At 44.5% G+C, this 12,220-nt stretch overlaps 1 protein-coding gene across 1 annotated transcript in view; it reads left to right on the top strand.

Annotated features, from left to right (window-relative positions):
* gli2a (GLI family zinc finger 2a) overlaps nt 1-11,800 on the top strand; it is a 63,943-nt gene extending 52,143 nt beyond the window's left edge. Inside the window, exons 7-13 of the mRNA XM_061088769.1 lie at nt 1,094-1,204; nt 2,054-2,194; nt 4,848-4,997; nt 6,613-6,777; nt 7,096-7,377; nt 8,537-8,906; nt 9,474-11,800. Of these exons, the coding sequence (XP_060944752.1) occupies nt 1,094-1,204; nt 2,054-2,194; nt 4,848-4,997; nt 6,613-6,777; nt 7,096-7,377; nt 8,537-8,906; nt 9,474-11,719 (3,465 nt within the window). The 3' untranslated portion in view covers nt 11,720-11,800. The remainder of the gene's footprint in view (nt 1-1,093; nt 1,205-2,053; nt 2,195-4,847; nt 4,998-6,612; nt 6,778-7,095; nt 7,378-8,536; nt 8,907-9,473) is intronic.
* Nucleotides 11,801-12,220: the final 420 nt, after the last annotated feature.

Genomic DNA, 12,220 nt, shown 5'->3' with positions numbered 1-12,220 from the left:
ATGTAAACTTCCCACTCAGTGAATCTCTCCAGCCCTCGCTGCCTCCAGCTCTGTGTGTGTGTGTGTGTCTGTGTGTGTGTGTCTGTGTGCGGACACAAACCGACACTCTCCAAGTATCGAGGAATAAATATTTGCACCTTTCTCATGCGCACACACACACACACACACACACACACACACACACACACACACACACACACACACACACACACATAAAAGACAAAGACACATCCTCCATTCATGCACACGCACAGACACAACTCCAGCTCTGTTTCAACACTGATCAGAACCATATTTCCCTTTTGGTTTCCAGCCACTGAATGAATCATCGAGGCCCCCAGAACCGCTCTGTGGTGTCTGGGTGGGATTAGTAGACCCCCCCCCCCTTCAATGTTGGACGCCCTCCAATGAACCTTAAAACACACAGACACACACATTCCCTCCCTCTCTCTCTCTCACTCGTTTATATCTTTCCTTTCTTTTCATCTCCATTAGAGCTTCAACAGGCCTTCCGAGTCTTTGTCTTTCTGTCTTGTTCGGAATCTGTTGGCAGATCAAAGCCCCTTCCCCCCCCAGCCCCCGACCCGCTCTGCACCCTGGGTAATAACTCCTCTTCTTTCATATTTCCTTGTGGCTTTGCCGTTCATAAAGCAGTCTAAACTGTTTAGTCTCGGCGGCAGGTCCCGGTCTGACTTATGGGCCGCGGTGCCTCACGTCACGTTTGCAACCGATTGCGAAGCCAAGAAACAATTGGATGTTAACTTTGTGACTTAATAATGTGAACCCCCCCCCCAGCCGCTCTGTGTGATGACTGCGTGGAAAGGAGTAGTGTCTGTCTGAGAGAGTCTATAAACTGAAAGACTGATTAAAGGCGATCGAGTGGGAGGACTAATGGACACATTGACAGATGTATGAGGAGGCCGGTGTGTGAGAGGATTAATGGAATGATTGGTTTGGCACAGAATGCATGGAGGACAAAACAGGAAGCATATTATTCTACCTCCTTATCTGGCTCAAGGAGGTTTTCAGAATTCCAGATCCACGTCAGTAGAATGTCTGTTCCATGACGCGTTCTCTCACGTGTGTGTTTCAGAATGCCAGTGGAGACCCAGCAGTGAGCAGCACGGTCAACCCACTGATCACCAAGAGGTCAAAGGTCAAGACGGAAGCTGAGGGTCCCCTGCCCATCTCTCCCACTTGTCAGGTAAGACAATAAACTAAACAAGATCCAGTTGTAAATGCAGATGCAAAAATAGTCTTTATTTATTCAGCGAGTGTTCAAAGTCACTCATCAAGTGTCCAATCTGCTGTGGTGCCATCAAACAGAAGCTCAGGACCTACATCTCTTAAGGGAATAAAATAGAACGCTTGCTGACTTCAATGCTGCTTTCCCCTCTAACTTTATAATATTGTATTTTACAATTAAATGTAGATAGCCTGTTATATATTTGAAGACCAATGTCGTCTGTATGAATATGAGAATGAAAGAACAAGGAAATGTTTTGACAATCTGAAGTGGTACATAGCTGTTAATATTGAGGTGATATAATATATAGTAATTGTTGATTTTCAATCATGAATACTGACGTCTGTAAATACACACTTAAATATATTTCCCATATTATAACACTCATTCTTGCCAGAAGTGCCTTTTGAGTACTTAATGCTTTATGTACTAATTTCTAGATTTATTTTATTTATTTTTAAAAACATCCTTATTTACTGCAGGATTCCTTTCCTTGTAAGTTGAGGAATCTCCATCGCAGCTTCAGCTTCTCACAGTGGGAAAAGAGCCGTCTCTCTAACTGCAGTTTGCTCATTTGGTGTTAATTGATTATAGATGTTGAATAAAAATGCAGCTTTAATTAATGACGAGAGGTGTTAGAAACAGAGATAAGATAAGACAAATGCAAACTAGTCCTGAATGTTCCTCCAACGTATTGACCAGCCATCGTGTGTCTTTTTATTCCGTGCATTAATGGATCCAAGAGTTATAACACTTTCTTTGCTGCTGATCTATAAAAAAAGTGTTGCTCTGCGTTCTTCCCACCAGGACCATGGGGGGGGAATCTTGGACTTGAGTGAGGATCTGGATAAAGACGAGTGCAAGCAGGAGCCCGAGGCCGTGTATGAGACCAACTGCCACTGGGAGGGCTGCAGCAAGGAGTACGACACCCAGGACCAGCTCGTCCATGTGAGTGTGAAGCTTGAGTGGCCGACACTGAGGAACTTTAATGATACTGCCCGACAGCAGGAAGCGTGGGTCGACCCTGACACCGGAAATTCCACTGAAAAGCTCCAACAATAAGTGAATATAGTGATTAATGAATCAAAAATCTTATTATATTTGAAGAAAAGTCCTTTCACACATCTTTTTATTTTGCTGGTTGGACAAACCAGAGCATGGGAGGGTGTATCATCAGTAATCTTGAGAGTCTGGGCTAATGTGGACCTTAGAATTGAAAGTTGATATTTTGCTTTTGTTGCTCTGTACACGTGGATACATCTGACTTGTAGGTATAAGCAAACATTCCCAGTAGAGGTAAAAAATATGGAAATCTTAAGACATCTGTCAACAGCTGGAACCAGCATGTGAGTCTTTCGTGATCAAATAATTGTTATAGCACGTTTGTCAGTTGTCAGTGTACTTTCTGTAACTAAGTAAATTACCAATAAGTGAATGAAGTGATTAATTAATTAAAAATCGTATTATATTTGAATAAAAGTCCTTTCACACATCTTGTTATTTTGCTGGTTGGACAAACCAGAACATGGGAGGGTGTATCATCAGTTACACACTAAACATATGTTTTTTCTGGAATTGAATTGTCAAAACTATTAAATGTCCAATCATTTAAGAAAATAGATCATAAACAATTAATCAGAAATAAATACAATTCTTGGTTGCTCTGGATGCCACTCGTCTCATCAGTATTATGAGTTTTCCTTTGCTTTAATGAAAGTTAACAACAAACTTTACCATAAGCATGGGTCGACCTTGACCCCGGAAATTCCACTGAAAAGCTCCAACAATAAGTGAATGAAGTGATTAATGAATTAAAAATCGTACTATATTTGAAGGAAAGTTCTCTCAAACATCTTGTTATTTTGATGGTTGGACAAACCAGAGCATGTGAGGATGGATCATCAGTTACACAATAAACAGATATTTCTTTCTGCAACTGAATTGTCAACTATTAATCAATCATTTAAGACAATAGATTATAAACAATATAATTCTTGGTTGCTCTGGATGCCACTCATCTCATCAGTATTATGAGTTTTCCTTTGTTTTAATGAAAGTTAACAACAAACTTTACCATTAGAGTTATTGCATCTTTCTGTGTAACAAGTGAGAAGTTCAGACAGCGTCTCTTTGCCTCATTAAGTCGGTGCTGGTTGAGTCCGGTCAGAACTCGGTGCAGTAACTGATCTGTTCCTGTGGAGCTGACACACGCAGCGCCTGCTCTCGCCACATTCAAGCAGCTGTGCCCCACCAACCCCTCAGTACCCGCGACCCCTGACCCCTGACCTCTCACTCCCAGCGACACCCCCCAACCCCTGAAGCCCAGAGGGGGGGGGGGCTATAAATCCTTCATCATGCCAGCAGCTCTGGAGTTATAGAACCTCATGCTCCCATGTTTTTTCCGACTTTTTAGATTTTCACTTTCTGACTGCATGTCACTATGGGCAGCTGCGGGTCAGGACCAGAGTTACCTTTCAGAACTTTTTCCCCGGGTCCAGCTCCCCATCCACGAGCCCTGTGAAAGTTTGCCAGGATAGTGATCGGTCCATAGTGATTCTGAAATGTGCTTTCCATCAACTTCATAAAAACACACAAGCAGAAATCCAAGGCTGTAAAAAGCTGTTCTCTAACAGAAACTCCTGACAGCGCCTCCAGGGATTCACACACAACCTCTCGCCACATCAACCAAACACACATACACCTGCGGGTTCCTCAGCTCCCGCTTAACCCAAGTTAAGTTAATCCTGTTTCAAGAGCCAAAAATTATGGATTCACAGCGGCGTGTAACCTGAAAATAGAGGCCTGCTCTCGGGCCACACACTTGCTTCCATTCCTCCTCCCTCACTCAGAATAGATCTCAGCAGAACCGTCGACCACGGAGCTTTTTCGCTGGTGAAGAGACGTGACCACATAAGTGGAGCATTGTGGGTCTGGATGTCCTCAGGAAATGAAGTGGTTCCTCTGGGCGTGTGGATATTTGCATGTGGTACACAGGATGAGAGTTCTGAAGTTTGTGTCTGCTCGGAAACGTCTCGTGTTGTAACTCGTGTTGTATCTGAGGACATGATTGAGACGACTGTGAAGGTAATCGGCCGTTCTCTCACATGTATGCACAGTGTAGGAGGAGGAGCTGAATCCCTTTAAGACGAGAAAGGTTGAAAACATACACTGGAATTCACTCAGATCTCAAATTTTGACTAGAACCTGTTTGTAAGTTTACTGCTTACACAGAAGGAAATGAGACCTTGTGTCCCCTGACTTCCTGATCTGGTAAAACAGAGGAGAATGGGCAATAAATACAAGGTGGTCACAGAATCTTCTTCCTCGCCACTTTCACTTGGGATCTGAGGAAGTTCCTCTTCCTTGAGAAACTCACACACACAGCCTGAGAAAACACACAGTGCTTTCAAAGTGACTGTGTCCTGTTGACAGATGCATAATAACTGTCAGCCATAATGGATGGCACCATCACTCACAACGTCTATGTGTGTGTCTGTGTCTTTTAAACAAGCTCACACACAACCTGTACTCCCCTGTATCCCCTACACATGTTCTGCCAAGTTGTGATAATTGACTTGAGTTGGATTTGTCGTCTCCTCAGCACATCAACAACGACCACATCCACGGCGAGAAGAAGGAGTTTGTGTGCCGCTGGGACGAGTGTTCCCGGGAGCAGAAGCCCTTCAAGGCGCAGTACATGCTGGTCGTCCACATGAGGCGCCACACGGGCGAGAAGCCGCATAAATGCACGGTAAGAAACCTCACGCCACCATGAGACTGTGTAGTTACAGGACTGCTCCAGAGAATCAGACTCACATTTAAAGTTGGGGACCTGCGATAGAAAAGGAATCTGAAAACCTGAGTCAACAAGTTCTTCTCACCTTTAGTCAGAAAGGAAGGATCCTAGCCATTCTTTATATTAAAATACTTTATATTTACATCAGGAGCGGGTTCTTTCTCTATGGAGGCTGCCATTTTTTTTACAGTAGCCCAGACTGGACAGAATAAACAACTTTTGAGTTTTTATGACAACTGAAACTACCACAGGTTCTCTTTCATGTTCTGAAGAGGAGTGTTCAGCTGCAACGTGCAACTTCACCACTAGATGTCACTAAATTCTACACACTGAACCTTTAAACTCTCAGAGCTAAAGCTGACAAGATGAAATCACAGGTACAATCTTTAGGGTAACTTTAACTAACTAGTTTTTTTGTGATCAACTTTTTATTTTACTGAGAAATGTAGCAAGGTACAGATCAATGTTACAGTAATCAATAACAACATATATATTTACATGTACTCATACCTGTCAATGTATATAGACACACAAAGGTAAACAATAAAGGAAAAATAATAACTAGGAATAAGTCAAATAATAAAATAGAAAAAATATATATATATATGAAAATATTAAATAAACAAACACAAATATACAATAGGTCATTAATACAAAAACAATAACATATGTATGTAATAAAATCACAGGGAAATAAAATAAAATAAAATAACATAAATGAATAAAATAAAACTACCCCAAACACAAACCACCCACATCCCGGATCCAGCTTCCTAAAGAAACCTTCTTTAACTAACTAGTTAAGTGGTAGACAAGAAAATGGAACTTCCCTGTTCTTCAGCCGCATTAGCAGCTGGTTATTCTGAATCATCTCTCAGATGTAAAAGAAAAAAACTTCATGAGATTTTCTTTTTGCACTCAGAACCAGAGATACACTATTTCCCAGTCAATAAATCATAGGGATTTTACTCGAGCCTTCATTTGCTGTGTGAAGATCAGATTGAGGTTTTCTGTTTTCTTGGCTTCAAAGCTCACAGGCTCTGGTGAATGCATTAAAACAGATGTAAAAGAGAGAGTTAAGAAAGCTGATTGACAGCGTGGGCGTGTAATTAAAATCCTGCAGACAAGCAGGGGGCCAAGGGTCCTTATTAAGACCCCGCTGTATATTCTGTTCTAAAGTCCCACGTGCATCCTCTCACAACACTCGGGCTCCTCTTTAGTCTGCTCTTTTAAGCTGGAATCTTCTGACTTTTATATCCCGTCTCTGAGCGAGTCTAATTTGATTCTCTTTTAATTTCAGAGCCAATTACATTCAGAGTAACTGCTCAGAAGGAATACCGAATTATAGCTTGTACAATAAAAGGGAATACAAAGGCAGAACGTTGACTTTTCTTTGTCTCAGTAAAACAGACAAATGGCTCTGCCGCACACTTAGTTTAGATATATCACATAATCGCCCTTTTTTACCACAGTGTAGCAGTGCTTTGCTTTAGTGTGGCACACGACAGAAGGGGGGTAAGAGCCCAAGAGTAGATTACATTTGAATAACTGTCTGTCTGTCTGTCTGCAGTTTGAGGGCTGTGCCAAAGCTTACTCTCGCCTGGAGAACCTCAAGACTCACCTGCGCTCCCACACCGGAGAGAAGCCGTACGTGTGTGAACATGAAGGCTGCAACAAGGCCTTCTCCAACGCCTCGGACCGGGCCAAGCACCAGAACCGCACACACTCAAACGAGGTAAACACTGTCTGACACACACACAGAAAACACACACTTCAAATTATCTTTAAATCAACACAAAGCTTTGTGCTCTACTGTCTAGTTTGTATTTATTTCTGTCGTGTTGTATTTGTTCTCTTTGCTGAATGAAAGTTTTAGCCGTTGCATAATCATTCTTATATTCATAGTACAACTTTAGCACACGTCAGACTTTCTTATGCCGTTGGCCTGTGATAAACTGCGGTATTGCACAATAATAATTTCCATACTCGTCTGAGGTTGAGTCACAATTTCCTCCTTTGCGCAATAAGGCTTATGTTAAATCCCTCTTGGCAGAAACCATATGTGTGCAAGATCGCGGGGTGTACCAAGCGCTACACGGACCCCAGCTCTCTCAGGAAGCACGTGAAGACCGTGCACGGCCCGGAAGCGCACGTCACCAAGAAGCAACGCAGCGACGCCCCCCCGAGACAGCAGCTGCCCAAGGGCAACGGAGAGAACGAGGCGAACTCCAAGCACGGTGCACGAGTAGTGGACGGCAAGATTGAGGCCAACAGCACCTCCAGAGGCCAGGATGACTGCATTCAGATCAAATCCATCAAGACGGAGACCTCCATGGTGAGTCCCGTAATAAATCACTCCACACAACTCGTTTCAGTTCATTAAAAAAGTGTGTGCAGTGTTTTAATTCATGATAACTGAATTAAATCTTTGGGATTTTAACTGATTCCAACCACGTTCAGCACTTTTTAAAATAACATGATGGTATAATTGCATGGCTTCTATATTCCTAAACCAACAAAAGAGAGGCACCGACTTATTTTCCTCACTGTTTTCCACTTTACTAATATTTCTCTTAAGGTTAAATGTGTATTACCTGCACTGCCTGCATCCTTCCAAACTCACCTCTCCTGTTGTTGCTTGAACTTGATTCTCTCTTTCCCTTCTAACCTTCCTAACGGACAGACTTCCCTGAGGTGAGCTCTCAAACTGTCCCTCTGTCTTCCTGCAGCTCAGCATGGGAAATGAGCAATGTGTCTTCTCCTGTTGCACTCTTGCATGATTTAAAACAACATTTTGCATGATAATACAGATTCATAAGAGTTTCTTTGTATGTAGGACACACAGTATATGCATGTGTGGAGGCACTAACATCCACGAGCTGCCATTAAACTGCATTTTTTCCATCCACAAGATCACTGGCTGTAGCCTCTGTGGTCGGCAGATGATAAAAGTCCCCGTCACATTAATATTCAAAGGCTGGGACTGTTTTAACATGTGTACTGTACAAATAGTGCCAGCATCAAGCTGTGATCAAGATTTGAGTTCATTTTAGACCAGTCTGATTTACTGCTTCCTCTGGATTGTTGCTCACAGAACTCATCTATTATCCACTTGTTTTTCTTGTTGTAAATAAATCAAGCTCATCTTTAAGTGATGAGATTATGAAACTATAGTCCTACATTAGTTATTACAAGTATCGGCACAATTGGAATTTTTTAACTGTGATAGTCGTTCTACATTGAAGAACACATCAGGGACTTGTCTGAACTTGGCATGAGACTGTAGCTTTGAGACCAGTTTCATTTTATTCATTTATTATTTTAAACTTCACCTCATTTACCATCTTCACATTATATATGCAGATACAATATTTTCCATGTGTTGCCAGGGTGTGACAGTATCGTTTTTTACTTTATCACTATCATCTATAATCAAGATTACATCATATCAAGCATAACTCTAACATCAAATCTCCATTGTCTCCAATCTCCAGACATATCAGTCCAGTCCTGGTGGCCACTCGTCGTGTAGCAGTGAGCCGTCGCCTCTCGGCAGCGCCAACAACAACGACAGTGGGGTAGAGATGGCCATGCACAGCGGGGGCAGCTTCGGGGACCTCAGTGCTCAGGACGAGTGCCCCCTGGTGGACTCCACCGTCCCTGCAGGGGGACAGCTGGGGGGGATGGGTCTTCAGTTGAGGAAAGCCGGCGTGGGTCATGGTGGCGGGGTCACCATCAAGCTGGAAAACATCAAGAAGGAAAGGCTGAAGAGCGTGAGGGACTCCTGCCCCTGGGGCAACTCGGCACCGCAGCCTCCACAGGGCCAACGCATCAGTATGAAGCTGCCTCCCATACCTGCACTCGGTACGTTGTCCTTTTAAAAGCAGAGTGCCTTGACTGTGAAATGAAGGTACAAGATGACTACATGGCATCATGTCTTAGGCCATAAGACTTTTAAACTCCTCTGAACTGCAATAACTCCACCAAACCAGCACCCTGGCATATTTGCATATTTGCACCAGCACCGTAATAAGCATATTTGAATATTTGCACTACTGCACAAATTGAACTATTGTTGTTTTATTTTTCTCTTCATCTGTAAAGATATATATTTAGATATATTTTATTTTCTATTTTAAATTTTTGATATTCTATTTTATTCTATTTTATTGATATTCTATTTTATACTATTTCTATTTTAATTTAATTTTATTGGTTGAAATTACTGAGCATTGCTTAAAGAGATCCTGTGACCCAAGTATTTCATTGCCAGCGACTGCTTCATGTTATCTCTGTTCATTTGACAATAAAAATGTTGAATCTTGAATCTAGTAGCATTGTCCGGTAATGTTCACGCAAAATAATAATAAATAACTGTAACTATGACATTAGCTGGTGTCATTCTTTAATCCTGTTTCTTGTATTTGCCAGGTTCCCTGCTGGAGAGCTCCAATGTGATGACTAATCTAACCGGTCTGCACAACAACAACCAACGCATCGGCGACCAGCCTTCGTGTGAGGTCACTCTGCTGAACCAGTTGAACGAGCGGCGTGACAGCACCACCAGCACCCTCAGCTCCGCTTACACCATGAGCCGCCGCTCATCTGGGATTTCCCCCTGCTACTCCAGCCGTCGCTCCAGTGAGACTTCCCAGTTTAGTCATCACCGCAATAACAATATCAGTTCTGCCGACTCCTATGACCCGATCTCCACTGATCTGTCCCGCCGCTCGAGTGAGGCCAGCCAGTGGGGGGGCAGCGGTACCGGCGGAGGAGGTCTCCCAAGCCTCCTGAGTCTGACACCAGCTCAGCATTATCGGCTCAAGGCAAAGTACGCTGCTGCCACTGGTGGAGCTCCGCCTACTCCTCTGCCCAATATGGAGCGGATGAGCCTGAGGACTCGCATGGCGTTGTACAATGACTCCCAGGAAGGCTCGTCTCATCCATTCCATCAGCCGCCCTCTGGAGCTGCACCCAGGCGCTGCAGTGATATTGGATATGGCGCCCAGAGCATGATGCCCCACGAGGTACCTGCCAGCCTCCCACGCCGTGCCAGTGACCCAGTGCGCCGTCCCACACTCGATCAGTTCTCCTTTCCAAGGGTCCAGCGCTATAACAGCATGAACAGCATGAATCCCAACATGGGTCCATCAGCTGCAGAACGCCACCAGGCGCTGGCCATGCAGGGCTACACTCGCTCTGATGGCAGCCTGCAACGCTACCCATTTGCCCCGAGACCACCTAGCATCTCTGAGAATGTAGCCATGGAGAACATGGCAGTAGATGGAATGATGACCGGGGGCGAGCAGAATGGAGAGGAGGACATGGTGCTTCCAGATGATGTGATGCAATACCTCAGAACCCAGAATTCCAGCCACTCGGGTAACAACTCGGGGCAAGTGGACTATCATTCCAACAATCAGACTCAGGGCTACCAGACAGCCATGGCCCCACCCACATCATTTTATGCACAGAGGAGGATGGCCATGGTGGATGCCACCATGCGTCCATCTGGTCAGGATCTGCCTTTCTCAGCAGCATCAGACAACCTGAACAAGAACAACATGCCCGTGCAGTGGAATGAGGTGAGCTCAGGGACCGTGGACACCACAGCCAAGCTCTCCAGGCAACAGCAGCATCCTGTCAGAGGGAATCTAGCTGTTGCTCAGCAGAGGAACAATTTTGGATCCTTCCCGACACAAGGTCTGGGTTTGGGTAGCAACCAGCAGGTAGTGCCTATGAGTCAGAATATGTCTATGCAGGGATATGCCAACCACAACAGCCAGAGGCCAATGAACATTAACCACCAGCAGAATCAACAACAAAGGCAATGTAACAATGTGAACTTTAGTGATCAAATGAGTCCTCAGCAGGGATATGGCCAAGAGGCGATCCCAAACTCTATAGCTGGGAGCACCAGCATGAGACCGACCCGCAGCGGTGCCACAGATCCAGAACTGCAAACCTACAGAGCAAGGACACAGGCTGATGGGTATTCTCACATGAACCAAGTGGATCTCCAGCATAATTACAACGTTGTTTCCCAGCAGCAGCAGCACGTCATCCACAATGGAGGCAGAGGAATGTTACAACCTCGGCCTCCCACAGAGCCCAAGGCCATTGCCAGACAACACACAGGATCTAGCTTAATGCCACCAAGTCGAATACCCAAGGCAACGCATGACACTTCGGAGGCTAGCCCAAAGAGGCCCAGTGGGTCAGTGGCCCAAAACAGCAACTCTTCTGTGTTCTATACAGGTCAGGTTCACATGTTTGAGCCAACTTCTGTCAGCTTCGATGCCCCCATGTCCCCCTGTGCCAACCAGGCTCCTGCCGGCAACAACAGCGCAGCACCCAACATGGCTTCACCGGGAGTCAACCAGGTCTCCAGCAGTACGGTGGATTCTTCAACTGGTAGATCTGGAGGTACGGAACACGCCCAGATCGACTTTGACACCATGCTGGACGATGGGGACCACTCCAGCCTGATGTCGGGCACCTTGAGTCCCGGGCTTCTGACGAGCCTCTCCCAGAGCTCCTCCCGTCTGACCACACCTCGGAACTCGGTCACACTTGCGTCGGTACCGGCGGGGATCGGCAACATGGCCATCGGTGACATGAACTCCATGCTCACAGCTCTGGCTGAAGAAAGCAAGTTCCTCAACATGATGAGCTGAGAGCAATCACAGACCTCATCGTCCACCCAGGCTTCACATCAGGAATATAGAGACTACACACGAAAGCACTGATCGAACAAGGCATACCGGTTATTTCATGAACTTTGTCATTGTCTGTAGTAAAATGCTTATCTTGTAATATGTGCTTCAGAATATACTATGTTACATTAAATGGAATTGAATAGAAAGTCAAGCTAAAGACCATTTTATATCATCATTTGTTAAAAAGCCATACTTATTAGCTACACATATATGATAGTCCAGGGTATATAAATGCATCCACAAACAACTGCCATTCAGTATTTGCTGCCCTTTACAAAGTGGTGCACTGAGAGCAGCTCACTTCGTGCCTTGCTGAGGACATCGAGCATCTGACGTCACAACACAGGAAACGGATCATGACATGTAGATATCAGGAAATATTTTCTCATGAAGACCTTAATGTGTATAGATTATACTGTATGGTACTTGCTTTAAGTTATGTTATAGACTTTTCATGTT

This window comes from Limanda limanda, chromosome 16 (genome assembly GCF_963576545.1).
Source record: "Limanda limanda chromosome 16, fLimLim1.1, whole genome shotgun sequence".
Lineage (NCBI taxonomy): Eukaryota > Metazoa > Chordata > Actinopteri > Pleuronectiformes > Pleuronectidae > Limanda > Limanda limanda.
The sequence above is the reverse complement of the archived record's forward strand: the minus strand, read 5'-3'. Positions and strand labels throughout refer to the sequence as shown.